This window comes from Poecilia formosa, unplaced genomic scaffold, assembly GCF_000485575.1.
Source record: "Poecilia formosa unplaced genomic scaffold, Poecilia_formosa-5.1.2 Scaffold61, whole genome shotgun sequence".
Classification (NCBI taxonomy): Eukaryota; Metazoa; Chordata; class Actinopteri; order Cyprinodontiformes; family Poeciliidae; genus Poecilia; species Poecilia formosa.
In genome coordinates this window covers 925,202-950,181 of record NW_006800000.1, presented here as the reverse complement: position 1 = coordinate 950,181, position 24,980 = coordinate 925,202, and the positions used below count along the sequence as shown (strand labels likewise).

Sequence of the window (24,980 nt, the reverse complement as noted above, 5' to 3'; positions counted from 1 at the left end):
TGCCACACATGTAATGCTTCTTTTCTTTTCCTTTATCATCTTGAAGTGCATCGGTTCGCTAATATCACTGTTTCAAAAGCAACCTCAAGCTAAACACCGGTGGAATATTTCTGGAATGACCTAAGCCCGCAATTCACCACAACACCGTTAAGCATTAATCAAGCAGCGATGGCCTGCAGGCAGCGAGCTGACCCGCAGCCCGCTGAGTAAACGTGAGTCCTGCCACCGTCAAGCTGCACGAACAATGCTTCCTTTGTGCCTCCGCTCAACTAAACTCCACCATCAACACACCAGACTGTTGTCACGGCAGCAGCATGTGGACTTGAGCTCTTGAGTTTGTTGTTGTGTACCTCCTGGACCGCTCAAGTAATAGAAAGAAAATCAGGACGGGCATCCTGCTAATATTGTGAAGTTTGCTTGTTTCGAGCAATTTATTACAAAAATAACTTCCAAATAAGGATGATTTGTCAGTGGGATAAAATTAGGAGACAAAACAAAGCATCATGGTCACAAATAGAAATTTAAGTATATTCACAACAGATGCTTATCCTCGTAGACTGAGTAAAAAAAAAAAAAAACATTTCAAAAAGCTGAATTTCTACTACTCGTTTCTGGCAAATGAAACTTGCAATCGTTTTAAGTGCCTAAACGGGGCCAAAGTTTAAGTTGTCTCCTTTCCAAGTCTTAATAATACAAATCTGGGTTTGAAAAGATGTTCAGCTCAAACCATCTTCACTGTACTCTATCCTTTTTGCCAAGTATCTTGACCTGACAGCACAACCCGAAGCTTCCCTTGCTCCAAAGCAGTTAAGATGTTCCTGCTTTGTTGACTGTTTTTAATCTATTCTGCCAACCTAAGTCATGTTTTCAACAAGGGGCAGCAATAAATTAACTAGGACTCTACGGTCAGCAAACTGCTGGAATAACAAACTAGGAGTGGTGTGCAAAAAAGGCAAAGTTTGCAACCATTTTTTTTTATTTATCATTCTAAAAAAATTTTTAAATAAGTTATATATTCCTACATAAAACTCTCCAAAATCATAGTTCGGTTTTCTCAGTTGACTGGTTAAGTGGCTAATGCTTAAGGGAAGGATTGTATAAAACATTTCATTAGAAATTAGAAAAAAACAGAGAAAAATTCACAAGAAAGAAAGACATATTTGCAGACATGGAAATAATAATTTGACTGTGATCCAAACACAGTCACAAAAGAGCAGTCCATAAGTTTTCAAACTATGATGTTACTAAACAGCTAAATAGGCAAGTCAAGGTTGTGTTCAAAGCCGTGAGTGTTGGGATGCCATATATCCCACAACTTCACAAGCATACAGTTTGTGAAAAAGTAGGCAAATAAAGAAGTACAAAGAGCTCTTTATTCTTCCCACAATGCGGGGCAGGAGCAACAAATGTATTGTTCTACACCATTTTATGTGTTTTTTTTTTTTAGTGTAGGGATTTGAAACATCTTTAGCTGTCTTAGATTACTACAGATTTTTCTTCATTATTCTCTCAAATTTACAAACTGGTGCATGCTGTGTCACAAAACCAGTCCTTGGATATTATCCACCCTATTGATGTAAAGCCACAAATACAGGTTCTCTGTCTGGAACAACTGGGAAAAACTAAGAGGACAGTAAAATTAAATAAGCTACGGTGATGAATCATTGTGATGAATAATCATACAGGTTGCAATGATGACAATAGTAACACATAATGGTGGCAGCAATATGCCAAGATGATTCTTTTCCTCTGACAGAGGTGCAGGAAAGACGTAAGAAATTTTGGCAATATCAAATGAGGTAAAGACAGGCAATCCTGAAGAAAGGACTACTAGAAATTCCAAAACAAAGTTTTGAAAATAGTTTTTATCAAAACATGACAAGCCAAAACAATCACCCAGGGCTACTATGAAGTAGTTTTGGTCAAAGCATAATCAGTGTTTTCGAATGGCCTATTCAAATTCCAGGTGAATATGTGGCAAGACTTGAAAATTGATGTGCAAACCTGGACGGGACATACAATAAAAGACAAAAGCTAGAAAGTATTGGCTGAAAACACCTGTGTCCCCCAGGGCAGACAGAGATAATTGGTAAAAGCTTAATTTTACCAGTAAAAGTTTTTATTGATAAAACAAAACAACATCAACAACAAAAAAAAAGATTTATGATTTCTCAGAGCTTCAGAATGAAGTGCTATTTTGCATTGGTCTATCATTTAAAATCAAATAAAACATATTAACATATGTGGTTGTAATGTGAAAAGAACTGGTGAGAGGGATCTAAATAGTTTAAAATTATTCTGTATTTGTTCCTTTTTCTAATATTGGAACCAGAATCCAGTATTTTAGAGAAAACATTTATTTAGTCTTCATTAAAACAAACTGTCCTCTTCACAGTCAGTCAATTATAGAGACACGTGTGACTTAAAACCACATACACACACTACAAAACAGGCAAACTTCGTACACGACGGCCGCTTTCTAATCAAGATTTGAACCTATGACCTTTCTGCTCCGGGAAAACACTAACCAGCAGTTCACCGTGCAGCTTGAACATGAATAATGAAGTTAAAGTGGGAAGTGTGTGAACATCTGACAAAAAGGAAACTCCATCGTTCTGTGTGTGTGTGACTTTGAAAATTCAGTCCTCCCTCCCTTCAGTAATGCAATCATGCCATACATCTCTGTCACCACATGGTCACACCCCTCTCCTGCAACCTTTACAGTCTCTCACTCACTGCCACACACACACATAGATTGCACACCTATCTAATGGAGAGAGAGAGAGAGAGAGAGAGAGAGAGAGAGAGGGAGTAGAGGTCCTGCATGGAGGATGTGAGGAGAATTTTAATAGCTTTCAGTCTGTCCTGCAAAGGCTTTGCTACTTTCCTCTCCCAGTGCAGACCGAGATAATTGGTTTCACCTATCAAATGAGATCCCTGTGTTAATCCATGTGTCTTTGTGTTTTTTGTGTCATATGCCCTGTAGGTTACATGCAGCTCCTTAGATAAATTAGTGTTCACAAACCTGCAACAGACCAAGCGTGTTGCATAGCAGCAGAAGCCCCAGTCCACGTGAAACAAGCGATTTAGAGGAAAATGCACGGCAGAAATAAAAAAAATAAAATAAAATAAAAATACACACTCACTTGATGAAATAACTGGCTCCTTCTTCCGTGAAGCCCTCTTCCCATCCTCTCGGCAAATCTGCAAGACGAAAAAACAAACAAAAAAAAGAGCATACTGAGCGGACCCACCACACAGAAAGAAAGCACGCTGCAGCAACAGTGTCCCGCCGGGGATCCCGCAAATCAGATCATTTATCTGCAGCCTACCTGATCGTATCATGTGTCCCGAGTTAACAGGCTCGCCGGTGCGTGGATGTAGCCAAGTAGTGCTACGAGTTTTATCGCTGCAAGAAAGACACCTGTTACTGAAGGGGTAATAAAAAATTAAAAAAAAACAGAAAAGAGCCAAAACAGACTTCCACAGGGAGGGTTAAAAATGCCCCGCAAAGTAGGCTTAAAGACCCAGAGCCGCTCACTTAATAAAGAAGACCCGTCCATCTCTGCAAACTCCGTACGACCAGTTGTCAGGTAGAGTGTCCCGTCCGAGAGGTGCCGCCATGATCCCTCTTCTCCGGCTCGGCTACTGCCCCCCTCCCCGTCCTTCCCCACTCCGAAGACTTTTTTTTCCATGGAGTCCAGATAATACCACCTCCAGGGCAGCGGGGTTTTTTTTAAAGGGGAAGAATACCAAAAAAAAAAAGAAGAAGAAGTGAGCCACACACAAACACCACCAAAGTCCTCCCAGCTGTTCGTTCACAAAGCAGAGAGAGGTCTGGAAGAAGATTAAGTTCATCCAGAAAAAAATATTTAAAAAGTCCAACCGGAGAACGATTGTTCCATACTGCGAAAGTACTGAAACTCTTTGTGCTGTTGTTGGATTTTGTTACATTACAACAACGAACAGCGGTGTATTTTATTTGTGATGTGACAAAACCTAACACAGAGTAGTTGGGAAGTGGGAGGAAAAGGAAACTTTTTTTTCGCAAACAAAAATCTGAAACGTGCATCATCCAAATGTATTCATTTCCCCTGAATCAAACTTGATTCAACCACTTTTTACTGCAATTACAGATGTGTTTTTGTGTCTCTACCATTGCACATCTTCACAACAATTACTTCTTTTTTGTCAGTTCTTCTTTGCAAAATCGATCAGTCACATTGGATGGAAAGAATATGTCTTTTAAAGTCTTTCCAAAGATTCTCAGTTGGATTTATTGTATGGCTGTACTTTTAACACATTGCATTCAACTCTACTCCATCTTCTCTTTATTTGCTTAATAAAACCATTTCCACATTATGGTTCTACCACTGCCATGTTTCATCCCATGGATGCTGTGTTAAGGTTGTTTATTTTCCAGCACACATTGCATGTAAGCCAAAAGCGAGTTTGCTGTGTCCCCCTCGTGGCATGTAGAACACCGCAAAACGGACTTTTTATTACTTTCAATAATCTTGGCACTTTTCTATCAAGACCAAATTTATATGCACAACTAATAGTTGTCTTGCCAATGACAAATGCTTCTCCTCCTCCTGCTTCTCTGATTAATGCTTTATTTACCTTTAGAAGAAACATTAGCATTAATGAATGAAAAATTCAGCTTCTTTGGAAATGGCTTTTTGTGTCTTCCCCTCCAATAATGACTGTCATTGACTTGTTCTCAACATCCGTCAAGTCAGCTGTCTTCCCTGTGACTGTGCAGGCTACTAACCCAGACCGAGAGACCATTTACAGGCTCAGGAACTTAGGCGAGTTAAGTGGCTGCTAAGGACTCATAAATTTCCAGTATTTAACTTTTTCACAATATCATTGTTTTCTGAGATATTTTACTTTTAGGCTTTCACTACCTGTAAGCCATAATTATCAAAATGAAACAATGGACCCAGTGTAACATACCACCTAAATATTTTATGTGCACGTTCAGAATACCTTAGCAAGAAAGCCAACAAATCCAGATGAAGCATATGGCCTTGATGTCCATCATCTGCCAAAGCATATCTACGTTTGGTGAAACTATTTTCTCAAGTGTGTGTTCTTGCAGCAGTTGTATGGAGGACTTATAGTTTGCCTGCTTCAAACTGCCTTTGCTGCGGTCATGCCTTAAGGACAACGGACTTGTCTGACCATGACACATTAAAAAACTGCTTACACTGCATCAAACAGGCCTGCTCAATTTAGCACTTCTGTCAATAAATTGCACTTCAGGGCTGGGAAGGCAGTGTTCAATGTCAGGGCATAGTGTTGTCACAAGAGTTATTTTACTGAGCTTCGAGAGACAGGTGGCAAAGTGTTACATCATCATAAAAAAGCTCTTTTACTGGGAATAAATCATGTATTTGAAATTAATAAGTAATAGTTCCCTCTGGGTAATATCTTTTCATTGCATCCCATTGATTTGTCAGTCATAGAAAGAGTTGAAACAATGTCTCATCTCTGGGTGTCATGAGTTTTCTGTAGAATGTTGACTCCATTAAACTTTGAGCGTCTTTTGATGGGAAAATGGGGTCAGAAAAGAGATCAACAACACAATAAATATTTGATTTATGATTCACTTCTACGTTGGCTTTGCTGAAATGCTACAGAGTGGTTTATGGCTCTGTTCCTCAAAGATAATGGGAGATTAAACATTTCTTTGTGTGCCTGAGAAACCAGCTCACTAGAGAGGTTGGGAGGTGTTATGTATTTTCCAGGCACATAGTGCTATTTTATAGCAAATCCTGGTAACTGTACAGTATTTTCATAGCAAATGATAGTAACATGTTACTGTCATTTGCTATGAAAATACTGTGTAAAAAATAATAAAAACATTTGGCTTTGTAGCATAGCTGTATCTGATGACTTGAAATTGGCTTCTGTCACTTTAAGAAGCTGCTACCCTTTTCAACAATCCTATTTCAGCATGTCATCACAACTATACTTCTCTATTATGCCGTTTACAATCGCAGTTTTAGGAATGCTGGACTGAGAAGTAGTTGGTATGGTAAGTTCAGCAGACATGCAGTTCCACCGGGTGTTTGCTAATGGCTGCCGCCACTAGTCTGGAGGAGCTGAGTGGGGGGAAAGGGGAAGCTTTACTGATGCACTCAATACTTGGTCTGTTCTCCTTTTACATGCAATAATGCAGCGTGGCATGGAGGTGATCAGTTTGTGGCTCTGACATTTTTTTTTAACCTTACTTCCCCCCAGCCCCCACTCAACTTTTCATCAAGGTGCTTAGATGCATCACTTTGATCACTTTGTGAATAGCCAGCTTCTTTAGCAAATATATTTTGTGGCTGAAAAGTCAGAGTCCTCCCTATAATTGGGTCATAACACAAGATTTCTGTTTAATCATAAAACATACTTTTTTTCATTGGTCTATTATAATATTCTATGTTTTTAGATTAATTCAATTTGGACTTACCATTAGCTGAAAACTATAATTGAATGAACCTGAAACTCCCCACGTCCCCCAGAAAATATCACATTATGCTGTTAATCGACAGAATACGTATATCAATTTTTTATGATATTGTAATTCTGATATATTGTTCATTTCAATTTATTTACCAGCTATAATCCCAGACCATGCCATAGACAGGATACACATGTAATCTACTTCTCAGTCATATATAAATTATACATTGTGTTCCTAATATGACACAACGTCAAAGCAGCACCGCATAAGTGCAGCAGTTTGCATGAGGAAATTTACTGCATCTTAGTGCTCTGCATGCAGTGCTCTGCATTGTTACAGTGGGTCAACTTAAGAACAGAAAAGATTTGCATAAACTAAAAACTTTTTTAATTAGTCTGAAGCTGAACTAATCAGCATTACATTTTTGCATTTGCAAAAATAGACGCCCATCCGTCAAGTCGTCTGCGACATGAAGGGTAGCAGCAGGACTGTTGCATTGTATACTGCAGCGTAATCATGTCGTTGCTGTACTCAGTTGCTGTTATTTGACCTTGTTATGATTTATCATCGTTTCACCATACAGACCTTCATTTGTACATACTAATCTACTCACAGAAAATACATACACACACACACACACACACACACACACACATGCAGTTGCTGCGCAGTCCAGTGCAGATCTGCAGTGGATTCTCTGCTGCTGAATCCTGCCTCTGGGCTGCCAGAGGTTCACAATGCAGCAAGGTGACTCAATGTTATCGTCTTCTCCTCAGAGAGTCTCTTCCTGCTGAATCACGGCTTAGTGGAGGTGCTGAGCAGAAAACGAAACAAAGATTTCTTTAATCTCACTTTGCAATGATCTGCAGCTTGTTTGGTCTCTAATTTATCTGGCACAACCTCTCATCGAAAATCATTACCGTCTTTCTCTGAGAAGCTCACGTTTAAAGTGTCCCTTAATGCCAACAGTGTAAGAAATGCTCTCCAAATGAGAGAGTTTTACCAACACAAGTGTAATATTTTAACAGTAATCTTCCTTTTTTTTTTGGTCTGCAGCACATTTAATCAACATATAGCTGATGAAAAAAAGAAGAAGTGCTGATCAGCGTCATACTCTCTATAGAGCTTTCTCTCATTTCCAATTTGGTTATGATCTTAAGACATTGATTAATTACCTCCCAGCTCACTGAACTATTACACTGACATCTACAGGGCAGGAATGTAACATTTAGTCATAAGCTCACTCATCCAGAGAGAAACTAGATTTATTACCTTGCTGTGCCCGCCAAGGCTCATAAATAGTAAATTTTGATTTTTTTTTTTTTACGTCAGCAGTCACAATTTTAGTAGAAAGATAATATCTATAAAACTAAGTGCCAATCTTTATCTGAGCTGTGCCAATCATATGCTGCTAGATACTGTAGGGGAAGACGAGACCGTATTTTTTATTTGCCACAAAATCAACAAAACAAGGATTTAAATAGTTGTAGTAAGACTCTCAATTAAAACAAAGTAACAGAAAAATAAACAATTTTGTTTTGAAGAAAATAAATGTTATTCCTATTTCTAGCATAGTAAAGATCAGATATCACTTTGATGCTATATCTTCAGAACAGTTTGAAGCATTAGAATTATAGCGTAGGATAAATTAAGCACAATTCCGCCCTCTTCTGGAGAGACAGCATACTTACATGCTAAGCCTTGCTAATTTTTTAAATATATATACTGCTCAAAAAAATAAAGGGAACATTTCACTTTAATTTTGTGTGTGGCTCCAAATCCAGGCCTCCATTGGTTAATAAATTTGATTTCCATTGATGATTTTTGTGTGATTTTGTTGTCAGCACATTCAACTTTGTACAGAACAAAGTATTCAATGAGAATATTTCATTCATTCAGATCTAGGATGTGTTATTTGAGTGTTCCCTTTATTTTTTTGAGCAGTGTATATATTTTTCATTAGATATTAACTTGGGATGTGATCAACTGTAGGAAAATCTGTTACAGACAATTAAAGACAGGATTTCTTAAAATAACAAAACATGATTACAAACTTTACCCAATTGATAAGTTAAAGTATACAAATTCAAGTCAGTGTAAAAAAACAATCATAATAACTTCAGATCATTACTTTCATTGGCCAGCGGATGATAATTCAGCTGTGAGAAGTCTGCTCATCTGTAAGCAGAGCCACAAGGTCTCATGTCAGGCTTCCCCAAGAGGCCGTTGAGCAGAACTACAGAGGTGGACTTGGACCCATTAATCACAGTGAGCTGATTCTTAAGCTGAGTGAAAGCTTGGACCGCAATGCAGTTTGTGGGATTCTGCACACAGAAGTTATTTTTGGAATAAGCAAAGCAAATAATGCCGTTTTCAACACTCACACCTTGTAAATTTCATGGAAACACTAAAACCTGATTAGAAAACAACAACAACAACAATAATAATAATAATAATAATAATAATAATAATTTAAAGCCATTTTCACTGTTATGTTCTATAAAAATCCTGTCAGTTAAAACGCTACTATCAAAGATTTTACTAAAATAATTTAATCAGGATGATAGTGTGAAATTTGAAAATTGTGCTGATCATTAAAAAAAAAAACATACGCATCATAATTTATAGATATCTTATGTTTTTTTTTTGTTTTGTTTTTTCTCACTGTCAGAAAAACAAATACCTCCTGTTTTAAGATGGTTAAAATTAGCAAAATTATTTCTAATTATTAAGTGCCACAATAATGAAAAGGAGAATCTGTCAGAGATTTGTGTATTCATACCTTCGAAATCAAAAGGTACGAAAACATACCTTTCCTCAGGATTTGGCAGCACTACATTTGAACTATCTGACTTGGGACAAAAATTTTAGGTTTCCTTCTATAAGATTCTCACAGTAATTTGCTGGAATTCTGGCCCATTCCTTCTGACAGAACTGGTGAAACTGAGTCAGGTTTGTGGGCTGTCTCTCTTGCACATGCTTGTTCAGAGCTATCAACAAATTCCCAAGAGAACTGAGATCAAGACTTTGAGATGACCACTCCAAAATATTTAGTTTGTTGTCCTTGACCCACTCAGAACTATGTTGGCCGTATGGAGGTAGTTGTCCATTTGACCACAAGCTTTAATTTCCTGGCTGATATCTATGTTGCTTCAATATTTCTACATAATGTTCTTTCCTCATGATGCAATCTATTTTATGAAGTGCACCAGTTCAGTGACTCAACCAACTCAATGACTTGCAATCAAACCAGCACAAACAATTTGCCAGTCATCTTGGAAATGGCAAAACTATGAGTGACTGAAGTGGAAAAATATGTGTTTAAACTAAGTATAAAACGTTACTGAACATAATTATTGGAATTAGAAGCACCATCATTTTATATCAAACAATAGTAACACATAAAAAGTTAATTTTGCTTCCTGAATCCCTCCCGCCCCCCACTTGATAAAGAAGACGGAACGCCCACCTGTTCTGCCGTCATGTCGCCACGTACTATTCCATGCAACGCAACCTGCTGTTCATTTTCACAAAAGTAGCCAATCAGGTAACGCTATCTGCCGCACAACCTACCATGCTGCCTAGCCAGTTAGCTGCGGAGGCAGGTCCAGCTGAGAGGGAGTAACGACAGGGCAGCAGAGCAGATGGGGGACAGGGTTCACATTAAAGTGAGTATTTAATGACATGACAGTGGTCCTTGTTAGTTAATCCGATAACATTACTCTGAAACCTCTTTGACACGTTTATTACTGTAAACTGTGAGGCTCGGACCATCAAGGCAACGTTAAACTAGTTCCTGATTTGTTTTTTTTTTTATGCCAAATTTGACAGGGGTAGCTAAAGCTACCATCAACAGCTTCCTTTAGTTTATAATTAGCCACCAATGTAAAGGCAAGCTTCGAAACATATTTACTCAAATGTATACACGGGAACAGGCGGATTTTAATTTGAATTATGTAGTGCAAAGATTAAATCTGTGAATTAATTCAGGCTAGTGTTTTAATGTGTGTGTTTATGTTTATGCTCAGATGTGCTGGAGCCGGGCTCTTCTCACCGGCTGGGTTCTGCTGCTGGTGCAGCTTCAGTACCTGCAGGCTGTTCCCATCGGCATCGACAAGACAAAAGTAAAAGAGACAGAGAAGAAGCCTGATGAGCCACCAGCCAGTGTGGTAAAAATTCACATGACTCATACACAACCAGCACCACCGTGAACCGTGACGTTAATTAATGTGTAATTATGTTGAAGCCATGTCAGACCCCTCTTTTCTTGTAAGCAAAACACAGTTAACAGTAGTTAGTTCACCCAGTTTTTAAAAAGAATCTGATACTTTATGACACAAAATGATGTCTCATATTACACATATTAAAAGTAATGGCCCCTGTGCAGTGTATATAATCGGTATTGGTTTGGTTAGAGGTTTAACCGACAACTTTGTTACATTTTACAGGACACTGGACTCCACTATGACCGCTATCTCAGGGAAGTAATTGATTTTCTTGAGAAAGATCAGCATTTCAGAGAAAAGCTGCACAATACAGACATGGAGGACATTAAGGTAGGCTGTGTATCTCTTGCTTGGCTGTAACACTGTTATAATGCTTTGAAAATCCTATGTAACACCACCTAACCGCTTTGTTAATCTCATATTTAGAAGCAAAATTATCTGTAATGTGTTAAGACATGCCTCCTCAGAGAAACATCTGCCCCTCCTTGTTTTCCTTGATTGTTTTTAGCAAGGCAAGCTGGCTCAAGAACTGGACTTTGTCAGCCATCATGTCAGAACAAAACTAGACGAATTGAAAAGGCAGGAAGTAAACCGACTGCGGACTCTGATTAAAGCCAAGCATGATCTGGAAGGAGGAAATGGTAGGAGGTTCAGCAAAACTGTATATCACTTTTATGCTTTTACTTTTTAAATTGTACGCTACACGCTACACCCTTAAAATATTTATTCCTATTGTTGGGAAAAGTGTTTATATTTTGTCTTGATTTTAAATATTGAGACATTTACCTTTTGAACAGACATAGCTGTGGACCACCAGGCTCTCCTAAAGCAGTTTGAGCACCTGAACCACATGAACCCACACACCTTTGAAGTTGAGGATCTGGATCGGCTCATTAAATCGGTAAAATCTGCCTCTATAATATTTTGTCACGTGTATAGAACATAAATCATACAGTACCATAATTTCCAAATTATAGAGTTGACCTGGAAAGCAAAATAAAATGACTAAATTATACATCCACTAACATTATGAACTTCCAGCGTTTCAAAAAAAAAATTACTTATATAGCCTGCACTAGTCTGTCAGCTGGAGCAGGTGTCCAGTTGGTAACATGAGATGTTTACATGGAAAGATTTTTATTTATTTATTTTACCTTTGAATGAAATGCATAAAGGTAAGGTACACAAATACATAAAGTAAATGATTTTTCCAAACAGTGCCTGTAATACGGCTTCTTAAAAACATTGAAAAAATACAATAGCCTACCAGAAAAAGTCATATATTGCTATCTTCATCTTCCTTTTGTGCACTAAAACCACTAAACTCATCTTCTTCAGAGTCAGAATTGAACAGCCTCACACACACTTTCGTTGTCACCCTTGAGTCAAATTACTGAAACTGTGAAAAACAACTCGCTTATCTGTGCATGCCTACTGCTTGTTTCAATTTGCATTACTGCCTGTGTCACATAACTCACCCTTACCTTATCTAAAGATCCGCCTTAGAGTAGATATCTTCAGAGTAAGTTGTTGCACAAAAGCATTCTGCTTTTAATGATACATGTTGTTTTGCAATCAGATATATCTCATTTTCAAGGTTTATTTTCAGAAGTCAACATCCAAACAAAGATGGCATGGCTGAAATATCATAAATTGTTCAGGAAATCTCAACAAGAAATGCAAAATAGGAATACAAGTAATCTTTGTAGACTAGACTGCTAAACCACACATTATATATCACTGTCATTAACTGCTCAGGGAGCCTGTGCTCCATTTAAAAAGTTACATTTTTAACCTCTTTAAATGTTTTCACCTGCTTACAGGCAACAAATGATCTGGAAAACTTCGACAAAGAGAGGCACGAGGAGTTCAAGAGGTATGAGATGATGAAGGAGCACGACAGGCGGGAGCACCTGAAAACTCTGGATGAGGAGCAGAGAAAGAAAGAGGAGGAGCACTACGAGGAGATGAAGAAGAAGCATGCGGATCACCCTAAAGTCAACCACCCAGTGAGTGGCATTGAGCAGAGAAGCGTATAAAAAGCTGGTAGCACGTTGCAGTATTCTAGTTTTAAGATTTAAGCTTTACAATTAAAATGTGGTGTTCACATCACAGTTGATTCGTTATTTTTCTGTCTGCAACATGGTTTTAAATAAATTGAGAAATGTATTAATGTCATGACGTAGGGCAGCCAAAATCAACTAAAAGAGGTTTGGGAGGAAGCTGATGGATTAGACCCAGAGGACTTTGATCCAAAGACCTTTTTCAACCTGCATGGTAAACCTTTCACCAGCAGTCGCTTCGTAAAATAGGATTATCAGCCTTTCATTTAATGCCATTTCTTTTTTTTCTTTTTTTTTTTTAATCAAATATAAGAATTTGCATACATTTCTTTCATTCGTTTTATTCCCTTTAAATGCAGATACTAATGGAGATGGTTTCTTCGATGAACAAGAGCTTGAAGCATTGTTCACCAAGGAGGTAAAGCCACAGCATCTAAAAATGCTCCATTTCAGCAACTGATTTAATACAATCTGTCTTGCTGTATCATTTCAGCTGGAAAAAATCTATGACCCCACCAATGAAGAGGATGATATGGTGGAGATGGAAGAGGAGAGGCTGCGGATGAGAGAGCATGTTATGAACGAGGTAAACTGAGGGTTACAACCTTCATCATTCAAAATTTATTTTAAAAGTTTTTTTTTTCTTTTTTTTTTCTCTTCTTCTTGGTTTGGCCCTTTTTTTTTTCCAACGGGTTTCATTTTTTTTTGGCTTGGTTTTTGCAGGTTTTTAAAAACACAAAAAAAAGTAAAAATAATTGTCATTTAAAATTAAAAAGTTTTACATGATGACATGGTGCATCATCCTGCTGAGAAAAAAAAACATCAGCACATGAGTGTACACTGGGGTCACAAAGGGATGTGGTCAGCTTTCATGTTTCATGATTTGCGGTTGGTACAAACCACATATCATTTGTTACTTGGCAAATGTTGTTACTTACCAAAGTTTGCTAAGTAACAATGCCCTACGTCCATTAGACAGGGCTAGGACAGAAACCTGTCTACTATATAAAAGTTAGGTTGAAGCTGACTCACCAGACTCAACATTTCTTTAAGCTATTATCTAATGTTTTAGCAAGTCTTTGCGAGGCATGGTGTCGTTTCTGGTGGTGTTGGAAGAGGCACCTGGTGTGATCCTCTGCTGTTGTATCCCGTCTCCTTTTACACCAATCACGTCTCTTTTCTCTGAGTTGCTGCCCTGTGATTGGCTGATTCACTGTTTGTGGCAACAACCAATTGAATGGCTGTACCTAATAAAGTGGCAGCATAACATTATGGAGCCCTGTGATAAAGTTTGGGTTGCTTATATTAATGGGCATGATGAGTACCTCTTTTTTGATGTCTGCGTGTTGACGTTCAGCCCAATGCCATGAGCTTGTCGTTTGAGACGAGTCTGATCTGAAATGCTCACTCTAAAACTTTCTGGTCTAGGTGGATTCCAACAAAGACAGGTTGGTGTCTTTAGATGAGTTTCTGGTTGCTACAAAGAAAAAGGAATTCCTGGAACCAGATAGCTGGGAGGTAAGAAACGGCACGAGGCCGTAGCAATATTAAGCGTTTATGCTAAAACGATTAGCATAAACATACATGCATACCTGTTGAAATGATTTCCTACTGTGTTCTTGGTCAGACTCTGGAGCAGAATCAGGCCTACACAGATGAGGAGATGAGAGAGTTCGAGGAGCATCTGGCTCAGCAAGAACAGGACCTCAATCAGAGGACCGTTGATCTCCAAAAACAGAGAGAGGAGCTGGAGCGACAGCAGGAGCAGCTGAATGCACAGAAAGTTGAACTCCAGCAGGTAAGGAGTGGAAACAGAGTCTGAAAGAATCACCTACACCTGGGATCCATGTTTCATGTTGTTGAAAAAAAATTTAGTTGCAAGGAGGATGGTGGGATTTGTCATAGTTGGCAATTGCTACCAGTTTTAGCCTTTTACTTGCTTGCTAACATACTCTAAGGTTACAAACAAAATCATTTTTGAATCTAATGAAAAAGTAAAAACCTCCCTCAAGTTATGTTAAAGATATGATTAGCTATGTTTTGTTCAGAAGAGCATTCAAAATCTCGTATTTCTGGAGTACAATCATTACGGGAAAAGTTTGAACAATGTAAATAATCTTCCCTATGCCAATTTTTATCATCATATCTTCATGTGTTTTTAACATTACTGTTACCAATATTAGAAAGTCTAATCAAAACTCTTTCCAGGCTGTTGAACATATGGAACGACTGAAGTCAGAGAAAGTCGAGCCTCCTCCAGAGGTTCACGGTAAGTGTTGACTGCACATTTTGTTGTTGTTGTTGTTGTTGAAATGTCCTGCCTCGGCAGCGAATATAAAACTGTTTTTTACGTCGCAGTCGAAGGAAACGCCGACCCTGAGGTCCACGCAGCTGACAACCAGCTGCATCCTGATCAAGAAGCCCACCCGCCAGGACATCAAGAGATACCCCAGCACCATCAGGATACGCCACAAGAGCACCAGGAGCAACACAATCAAGACTTACCTCAGCAAGGACAACCCCAGGGTCATCACGACGGACTGCCAAACCAGCAGAATGTTGCACAAGGCCAGCATAACCTGGCATAACGGCGTCAAAACAAAACAAAAAAAACAAAAAATCAACACCGGACTTTCGCTGTACTTAAACTCGTACTTAGAGAGGAGCGATGTCCCTCAATCCTAAGACCACTTTAACAGGTACAACCAGCATTTTAGGTTTTTAAATACTATATGAAGATTGGCACATATCAGACCTGTTATCCTCGATACACGTTTTATAGCAGCAATCTTCAGATCATATGAACAGAACTGAAAATGACCCACCACTAACCTGTATTGATAATTATTTTAGAGAAGTGCAAAGAAATAAGAAGAATATTTACCATCCACATAGAACAGTGTTTAAGTCTCTTCTGTGGCTTTGGCATGCAGAGTTTCTTGGATTTGTGCAGTAACGGTTTTAAAGAGCTTTAAGATGTAAAAATTCTTCTTAGCTTCTCTCTGTTGTTCTTGCATAGGCTACCCTCCCAACTTCTTTAGATAAAAGAAACATTTTTAAGATTTTCTACAGGTAAGTGGGACCAGGAAAATTCAAGAAAAACAAGAGAAAGTGCTGGAATCTGAACATACTCATTTCAAAAGTACATTTTGATGCATCGATCTGACTTGTGACGGATCCATCTAAAAAAAAATCTATATTGCTGTGAAGGGAAGGTTGTCGTTAAAAGTTTACCTAAAACCTACTGCCCTAAGCAATGCCACATAATGCCAGTCATCTTCAAGTCACCCTGCAGCTGCTGCCTGATTTTTTTTTTTTTTTAGTAATTTTTTTGTTCAGTTAAGTGTGCTACAAAATAAATTTAAGAGTGAGAGAATTTTTTTTTTTTTAAAAAAGGGGCTAGATTTCATTACAACTTTAAAATCTTGCAAAATCTCCATTTGATTTATTGCTAAGTATGTTTTTGTTACTTGATCAGGTGCACCACCTGCGACGCTGCTTCGATCAGGCCACCTCATTCGACGACCTAGAGGAGCTCTCACCAGAGGCCTTTCAATTATCCACTAACTCAGTTCAGGTGTGTTGAAAGCATGGAAGACTTTCCAGGCCAAAGTGCCCTCGAGCATCATGGAGGGAAACAGTTACTGCATGCTCCTGGAAGGATTTTGTATTAGAAATTTATTAGTCGCATAGAATAAGAACAGTGACTATTTTGAATACAGCTGGTTATACTTACATGTGTACGTACCATGTTTGTAAAATTGAACAATTGTTAATTTAAGAAAGATTTTAAGAAGTTTAGGTGTACAGGTTGTTTACCGTAATTATGTGTTAATTTCAGTGATGTTGCAAACAGAAGGAATTAGTTTTGTCTGGAAGTGGAATTTTATTTGGTTTAAAACTACATATAAACACATTTTTTTAAATTAAAGGCTGCTTTTTTGGCTAAGTTGGTGCGATATCCATTCTGCCGTTTTCCCTTGGTTTTTCCCATTTGCTGCTTTTTTTTTTATTGGAGAATGTTTAATTTAGCAATGACACATCTTATTGAGATAAAGACAGATTTGTTACTACATACTCCATCCTTGCTCTTGTTTTTTTTGTCATGTTCTTTCGAATACTGCACAGAATATACAGGTCGGGTTTCTGAATGCCTGTTGCTCCATACAAGTCATTTGGCAATACTACAGATTCAGCTCAAGATAATAAAACTGTTTACCTTTTATCATGCTTGCTTGATAGTGACTCTTATTGTATAATATGGTGACTTATTGCTGTGGAAAGGAACAGACAGAACGTAAGTATTCTTAAGGTCTAGACAAAGTATGATAAGGAAAATAGAAAATATTTTTATTTCCAGAATTTATTCCCTCTCCTGTTGTCTTTTTTTCATCCAGTGATGTATTTATCCGTCCTTCGATAGTTCAGGGCAACATAAACTATGGAGTTAAAAATACTAAGCACAGGTTTATAGGATACAGCTTTATTGAAACAGTCTTAACCAATAACATCAGTGTACAAATGGGTTACGGCGCAACAAAACAGCGGGTTAAAGAAAGAAAAGGGGGAAAAAAAAATGCTTATGAAAATTATTGGATCAAAAGGGAGAAGCGTCGACAGTAAGGTACAAGAAAACCATTCCCATGAACTCAGATCGACAGTGGCAGGGTAATTTTTTGCATTTACTTTGTAAAAAAAATAAATTAATGAACTCTTTCAAGTTTACAGGAACATCTATTTGTAGTTTTACATGACACAGACTCTCTGAGAATCCTACATGTGGTGAACTTGAGCATGTTGAGTTAGAACATTTAGAGGATCTAAATGTCAGCAGGCTGATTAATAAGTAGGGCGGGAGTNTGCACCAGTTCAGTGACTCAACCAACTCAAGGACTTGCACTCAAACCAGCAAAAACAATTTGCCAGTCATCTTGGAAATGGCAAAACTATGAGTGACTGAAGTGGAAAAATATGTGTTTAAACTAAGTATAAAACGTTACTGAACATAATTATTGGAATTAGAAGCACCATCATTTTATATCAAACAATAGTAACACATAAAAAGTTAATTTTGCTTCCTGAATCCCTCCCGCCCCCCACTTGATAAAGAAGACGGAACGCCCACCTGTTCTGCCGTCATGTCGCCACGTACTATTCCATGCAACGCAACCTGCTGTTCATTTTCACAAAAGTAGCCAATCAGGTAACGCCATCTGCCGCACAACCTACCATGCTGCCTAGCCAGTTAGCTGCGGACGCAGGTCCAGCTGAGAGGGAGTAACGACAGGGCAGCAGAGCAGATGGGGGACAGGGTTCACATTAAAGTGAGTATTTAATGACATGACAGTGGTCCTTGTTAGTTAATCCGATAACATTACTCTGAAACCTCTTTGACACGTTTATTACTGTAAACTGTGAGGCTCGGACCATCAAGGCAACGTTAAACTAGTTCCTGATTTGTTTTTTGGGGGGTTTTTTTATCCCAAATTTGACAGGGGTAGCTAAAGCTACCACCAACAGCTTCCTTTAGTTTATAATTAGCCACCAATGTAAAGGCAAGCTTCGAAACATATTTACTCAAATGTATACACGGGAACAGGCGGATTTTAATTTGAATTATGTAGTGCAAAGATTAAATCTGTGAATTAATTCAGGCTAGTGTTTTAATGTGTGTGTTTATGTTTATGCTCAGATGTGCTGGAGCCGGGCTCTTCTCACCGGCTGGGTTCTGCTGCTGGTGCAGCTTCAGTACCTGCAGGCTGTTCCCATCGGCATCGACAAGACAAAAGTAAAAGAGACAGAGAAGAAGCCTGATGAGCCACCAGCCAGTGTGGTAAAAATTCACATGACTCATACACAACCAGCACCACCGTGAACCGTGACGTTAATTAATGTGTAATTATGTTGAAGCCATGTCAGACCCCTCTTTTCTTGTAAGCAAAACACAGTTAACAGTAGTTAGTTCACCCAGTTTTTAAAAAGAATCTGTTACTTTATGACACAAAATTATGTGTCATATAACACATATTAAAAGTAATGGCCCCTGTGCAGTGTATATAATCGGTATTGGTTTGGTTAGAGGTTTAACCGACAACTTTGTTACATTTTACAGGACACTGGACTCCACTATGACCGCTATCTCAGGGAAGTAATTGATTTTCTTGAGAAAGATCAGCATTTCAGAGAAAAGCTGCACAATACAGACATGGAGGACATTAAGGTAGGCTGTGTATCTCTTGCTTGGCTGTAACACTGTTATAATGCTTTGAAAATCCTATGTAACACCACCTAACCGCTTTGTTAATCTCATATTTAGAAGCAAAATTATCTGTAATGTGTTAAGACATGCCTCCTCAGAGAAACATCTGCCCCTCCTTGTTTTCCTTGATTGTTTTTAGCAAGGCAAGCTGGCTCAAGAACTGGACTTTGTCAGCCATCATGTCAGAACAAAACTAGACGAATTGAAAAGGCAGGAAGTAAACCGACTGCGGACTCTGATTAAAGCCAAGCATGATCTGGAAGGAGGAAATGGTAGGAGGTTCAGCAAAACTGTATATCACTTTTATGCTTTTACTTTTTAAATTGTACGCTACACGCTACACCCTTAAAATATTTATTCCTATTGTTGGGAAAAGTGTTTATATTTTGTCTTGATTTTAAATATTGAGACATTTACCTTTTGAACAGACATAGCTGTGGACCACCAGGCTCTCCTAAAGCAGTTTGAGCACCTGAACCACATGAACCCACACACCTTTGAAGTTGAGGATCTGGATCGGCTCATTAAATCGGTAAAATCTGCCTCTATAATATTTTGTCACGTGTATAGAACATAAATCATACAGTACCATAATTTCCAAATTATAGAGTTGACCTGGAAAGCAAAATAAAATGACTAAATTATACATCCACTAACATTATGAACTTCCAGCGTTTCAAAAAAAAAATTACTTATATAGCCTGCACTAGTCTGTCAGCTGGAGCAGGTGTCCAGTTGGTAACATGAGATGTTTACATGGAAAGATTTTTATTTATTTATTTTACCTTTGAATGAAATGCATAAAGGTAAGGTACACAAATACATAAAGTAAATGATTTTTCCAAACAGTGCCTGTAATACGGCTTCTTAAAAACATTGAAAAAATACAATAGCCTACCAGAAAAAGTCATATATTGCCATCTTCATCTTCCTTTTGTGCACTAAAACCACTAAAATCATCTTCTTCAGAGTCAGAATTGAACAGCCTCACACACACTTTCGTTGTCACCCTTGAGTCAAATTACTGAAACTGTGAAAAACAACTCGCTTATCTGTGCATGCCTACTGCTTGTTTCAATTTGCATTACTGCCTGTGTCACATAACTCACCCTTACCTTATCTAAAGATCCGCCTTAGAGTAGATATCTTCAGAGTAAGTTGTTGCACAAAAGCATTCTGCTTTTAATGATACATGTTGTTTTGCAATCAGATATATCTCATTTTCAAGGTTTATTTTCAGAAGTCAACATCCAAACAAAGATGGCATGGCTGAAATATCATAAATTGTTCAGGAAATCTCAACAAGAAATGCAAAATAGGAATACAAGTAATCTTTGTAGACTAGACTGCTAAACCACACATTATATATCACTGTCATTAACTGCTCAGGGAGCCTGTGCTCCATTTAAAAAGTTACATTTTTAACCTCTTTAAATGTTTTCACCTGCTTACAGGCAACAAATGATCTGGAAAACTTCGACAAAGAGAGGCACGAGGAGTTCAAGAGGTATGAGATGATGAAGGAGCACGACAGGCGGGAGCACCTGAAAACTCTGGATGAGGAGCAGAGAAAGAAAGAGGAGGAGCACTACGAGGAGATGAAGAAGAAGCATGCGGATCACCCTAAAGTCAACCACCCAGTGAGTGGCATTGAGCAGAGAAGCGTATAAAAAGCTGGTAGCACGTTGCAGTATTCTAGTTTTAAGATTTAAGCTTTACAATTAAAATGTGGTGTTCACATCACAGTTGATTCGTTATTTTTCTGTCTGCAACATGGTTTTAAATAAATTGAGAAATGTATTAATGTCATGACGTAGGGCAGCCAAAATCAACTAAAAGAGGTTTGGGAGGAAGCTGATGGATTAGACCCAGAGGACTTTGATCCAAAGACCTTTTTCAACCTGCATGGTAAACCTTTCACCAGCAGTCGCTTCGTAAAATAGGATTATCAGCCTTTCATTTAATGCCATTTCTTTTTTTTCTTTTTTTTTTTTAATCAAATATAAGAATTTGCATACATTTCTTTCATTCGTTTTATTCCCTTTAAATGCAGATACTAATGGAGATGGTTTCTTCGATGAACAAGAGCTTGAAGCATTGTTCACCAAGGAGGTAAAGCCACAGCATCTAAAAATGCTCCATTTCAGCAACTGATTTAATACAATCTGTCTTGCTGTATCATTTCAGCTGGAAAAAATCTATGACCCCACCAATGAAGAGGATGATATGGTGGAGATGGAAGAGGAGAGGCTGCGGATGAGAGAGCATGTTATGAACGAGGTAAACTGAGGGTTACAACCTTCATCATTCAAAATTTATTTTAAAAGTTTTTTTTTTCTTTTTTTCCAAAACCAAAACGGGGTGGAACCCCCTCCCTTCCAAAACGCCTCAAATCCTTGGGGCAAAAAATCCGCAAACCAATAAAAAAAAAAAAAAAAAGTAAAAATAATTGTCATTTAAAATTAAAAAGTTTTACATGATGACATGGTGCATCATCCTGCTGAGAAAAAAACATCAGCACATGAGTGTACACTGGGGTCACAAAGGGATGTGGTCAGCTTTCATGTTTCATGATATGCGGTTGGTACAAACCACATATCATTTGTTACTTAGCAAACGTTGTCACTTACCAAAGTTTGCTAAGTAACAATGCCCTACGTCCATTAGACAGCGCTAGGACAGAAACCTGTCTACTATATAAAAGTTAGGCTGAAGCTGACTCACCAGACTCAACATTTCTTTAAGCTATTATCTAATGTTTTAGCAAGTCTTTGCGAGGCATGGTGTCGTTTCTGGTGGTGTTGGAAGAGGCACCTGGTGTGATCCTCTGCTGTTGTATCCCGTCTGCTTTAAGACCAAACACGTCTCTTTTTTCTGAGTTGCTGCCCTGTGATTGGCTGATTCACCGTTTGTGGCAACAACCAATTGAATGGCTGTACATAATAAAGTGGCAGCATAACATTATGGAGCCCTGTGATAAAGTTTGGGTTGCTTATATTAATGGGCATGATGAGTACCTCTTTTTTGATGTCTGCGTGTTGACGTTCAGCCCAATGCCATGAGCTTGTCGTTTGAGACGAGTCTGATCTGAAATGCTCACTCTAAAACTTTCTGGTCTAGGTGGATTCCAACAAAGACAGGTTGGTGTCTTTAGATGAGTTTCTGGTTGCTACAAAGAAAAAGGAATTCCTGGAACCAGATAGCTGGGAGGTAAGAAACGGCACGAGGCCGTAGCAATATTAAGCGTTTATGCTAAAACGATTAGCATAAACATACATGCATACCTGTTGAAATGATTTCCTACTGTGTTCTTGGTCAGACTCTGGAGCAGAATCAGGCCTACACAGATGAGGAGATGAGAGAGTTCGAGGAGCATCTGGCTCAGCAAGAACAGGACCTCAATCAGAGGACCGTTGATCTCCAAAAACAGAGAGAGGAGCTGGAGCGACAGCAGGAGCAGCTGAATGCACAGAAAGTTGAACTCCAGCAGGTAAGGAGTGGAAACAGAGTCTGAAAGAATCACCTACACCTGGGATCCATGTTTCATGTTGTTGAAAAAAAATTTAGTTGCAAGGAGGATGGTGGGATTTGTCATAGTTGGCAATTGCTACCAGTTTTAGCCTTTTACTTGCTTGCTAACATACTCTAAGGTTACAAACAAAATCATTTTTGAATCTAATGAAAAAGTAAAAACCTCCCTCAAGTTATGTTAAAGATATGATTAGCTATGTTTTGTTCAGAAGAGCATTCAAAATCTCATATTTCTGGAGTACAATCATTACGGGAAAAGTTTGAACAATGTAAATAATCTTCCCTACGCCAATTTTTATCATCATATCTTCAAATGTTTTTAACATTACTGTTACCAATATTAGAAAGTCTAATCAAAACTCTTTCCAGGCTGTTGAACATATGGAACGACTGAAGTCAGAGAAAGTCGAGCCTCCTCCAGAGGTTCACGGTAAGTGTTGACTGCACATTTTGTTGTTGTTGTTGTTGTTGAAATGTCCTGCCTCGGCAGCGAATATAAAACTGTTTTTTACGTCGCAGTCGAAGGAAACGCCGACCCTGAGGTCCACGCAGCTGACAACCAGCTGCATCCTGATCAAGAAGCCCACCCGCCAGGACATCAAGAGATACCCCAGCACCATCAGGATACGCCACAAGAGCACCAGGAGCAACACAATCAAGACTTACCTCAGCAAGGACAACCCCAGGGTCATCACGACGGACTGCCAAACCAGCAGAATGTTGCACAAGGCCAGCATAACCTGGCATAACGGCGTCAAAACAAAACAAAAAAAACAAAAAATCAACACCGGACTTTCGCTGTACTTAAACTCGTACTTAGAGAGGAGCGATGTCCCTCAATCCTAAGACCACTTTAACAGGTACAACCAGCATTTTAGGTTTTTAAATACAAAATGAAGATTGGCACATATCAGACCCGTTATCCCCAATACACGTTTTATAGCAGCAATCTTCAGATTATATGAACAGAACTGAAAATGACCCACCACTAACCTGTATTGATAATTATTTTAGAGAAGTGCAAAGAAATAAGAAGAATATTTACCATCCACATAGAGCAGTGTTTAAGTCTCTTCTGTGGCTTTGGCATGAAGAGTTTCTTGGATTTGTGCAGTAACGGTTTTAAAGAGCTTTAAGATGTAAAAATTCTTCTTAGCTTCTCTCTGTTCTTGCATAGGCTACCCTCCCAACTTCTTTAGGTAAAAGAAACATTTTTAAGATTTTCTACAGGTAAGTGGGACCAGGAAAATTCAAGAAAAACAAGAGAAAGTGCTGGAATCTGAACATACTCATTTCAAAAGTACATTTTGATGCATCGATCTGACTTGTGACGGATCCATCTAAAAAAAAATCTATATTGCTGTGAAGGGAAGGTTGTCGTTAAAAGTTTACCTAAAATCTACTGCCCTAAGCAATGCCACATAATGCCAGTCATCTTCAAGTCACCCTGCAGCTGCTGCCTGATTTTTTTTTTTTTTTAGTAATTTTTTTGTTCAGTTAAGTGTGCTAGAAAATAAATTTAAGAGTGAGAGAATTTTTTTTTTTTAAAAAAAGGGGCGAGATTTCATTACAACTTTAAAATCTTGCAAAATCTCCATTTGATTTATTGCTAAGTATGTTTTTGTTACTTGATCAGGTGCACCACCTGCGACGCTGCTTCGATCAGGCCACCTCATTCGACGACCTAGAGGAGCTCTCACCAGAGGCCTTTCAATTATCCACTAACTCAGTTCAGGTGTGTTGAAAGCATGGAAGACTTTCCAGGCCAAAGTGCCCTCGAGCATCATGGAGGGAAACAGTTACTGCATGCTCCTGGAAGGATTTTGTATTAGAAATTTATTAGTCGCATAGAATAAGAACAGTGACTATTTTGAATACAGCTGGTTATACTTACATGTGTACGTACCATGTTTGTAAAATTGAACAATTGTTAATTTAAGAAAGATTTTAAGAAGTTTAGGTGTACAGGTTGTTTACCGTAATTATGTGTTCATTTCAATGATGTTGCAAACAGAAGGAATTAGTTTTGTCTGGAAGTGGAATTTTATTTGGTTTAAAACTACATATAAACACATTTTTTTAAATTAAAGGCTGCTTTTTTGGCTAAGTTGGTGCGATATCCAGTCTGCTGTTTTCCCTTGGTTTTTCCCATTTGCTGCTTTTTTTTTTATTGGAGAATGTTTAATTTAGCAATGACACATCTTATTGAGATAAAGACAGATTTGTTACTACATACTCCATCCTTGCTCTTGTTTTTTTTGTCATGTTCTTTCGAATACTGCACAGAATATACAGGTCGGGTTTCTGAATGCCTGTTGCTCCATACAAGTCATTTGGCAATACTACAGATTCAGCTCAAGATAATAAAACTGTTTACCTTTTATCATACTTGCTTGATAGTGACTCTTATTGCATAATATGGTGACTTATTGCTGTGAAAA

At 38.3% G+C, this 24,980-nt stretch overlaps 3 protein-coding genes and 1 long non-coding RNA gene across 6 annotated transcripts in view; 2 read left to right on the top strand and 2 right to left on the bottom strand.

Annotated features, from left to right (window-relative positions):
* The window catches only part of plekha7b (pleckstrin homology domain containing, family A member 7b), an 86,974-nt gene extending 83,276 nt beyond the window's left edge, over positions 1 to 3,698 (bottom strand). The window contains exons 1-3 of the mRNA XM_016672464.1: positions 3,542 to 3,698; positions 3,333 to 3,409; positions 3,147 to 3,204 (exon numbers count right to left, since the gene is read on the bottom strand). Coding sequence (XP_016527950.1) covers positions 3,147 to 3,204; positions 3,333 to 3,409; positions 3,542 to 3,624 — 218 coding nt within the window. The 5' untranslated portion in view covers positions 3,625 to 3,698. The remainder of the gene's footprint in view (positions 1 to 3,146; positions 3,205 to 3,332; positions 3,410 to 3,541) is intronic.
* Positions 3,699 to 6,569: 2,871 nt separating this feature from the next.
* On the bottom strand, positions 6,570 to 8,782 carry LOC107836465 (uncharacterized). Its single transcript, XR_001662370.1, has 2 exons — positions 8,592 to 8,782; positions 6,570 to 7,274 (listed from the first exon to the last, which is right to left on the bottom strand). It is a non-coding gene; the product is annotated as an uncharacterized LOC107836465 (long non-coding RNA).
* A 1,239-nt stretch (positions 8,783 to 10,021) lies between these two features.
* On the top strand, positions 10,022 to 16,826 carry LOC103139437 (nucleobindin-2-like). 2 transcript variants are annotated; one of them, XM_016672468.1, is made up of 13 exons: positions 10,022 to 10,128; positions 10,489 to 10,629; positions 10,909 to 11,016; positions 11,195 to 11,327; positions 11,484 to 11,587; positions 12,510 to 12,695; positions 12,873 to 12,963; positions 13,109 to 13,167; positions 13,243 to 13,335; positions 14,178 to 14,267; positions 14,377 to 14,547; positions 14,958 to 15,018; positions 15,114 to 16,826. In XM_016672468.1, exons 1-13 carry the CDS (start codon positions 10,105 to 10,107, stop codon positions 15,335 to 15,337), a joined length of 1,485 nt encoding a protein of 494 aa, XP_016527954.1. In that variant the 5' UTR covers positions 10,022 to 10,104; the 3' UTR covers positions 15,338 to 16,826. The 2 variants fall into 2 exon arrangements, with proteins under 2 accessions (XP_016527954.1, XP_007554120.1); XM_007554058.2 differs by having other exon boundaries at positions 15,108 to 16,826.
* A 1,135-nt stretch (positions 16,827 to 17,961) lies between these two features.
* LOC103139433 (nucleobindin-2-like) lies at positions 17,962 to 24,927 on the top strand. Of its 2 annotated transcripts, none has more exons than XM_016672467.1 (13): positions 17,962 to 18,073; positions 18,442 to 18,582; positions 18,862 to 18,969; positions 19,148 to 19,280; positions 19,437 to 19,540; positions 20,463 to 20,648; positions 20,826 to 20,916; positions 21,062 to 21,120; positions 21,196 to 21,288; positions 22,129 to 22,218; positions 22,328 to 22,498; positions 22,909 to 22,969; positions 23,065 to 24,927. In XM_016672467.1, exons 1-13 carry the CDS (start codon positions 18,050 to 18,052, stop codon positions 23,286 to 23,288), a joined length of 1,485 nt encoding a protein of 494 aa, XP_016527953.1. In that variant the 5' UTR covers positions 17,962 to 18,049; the 3' UTR covers positions 23,289 to 24,927. The 2 variants fall into 2 exon arrangements, with proteins under 2 accessions (XP_016527953.1, XP_007554116.1); XM_007554054.2 differs by having other exon boundaries at positions 23,059 to 24,927.
* The last annotated feature ends 53 nt before the right edge of the window (positions 24,928 to 24,980 follow it).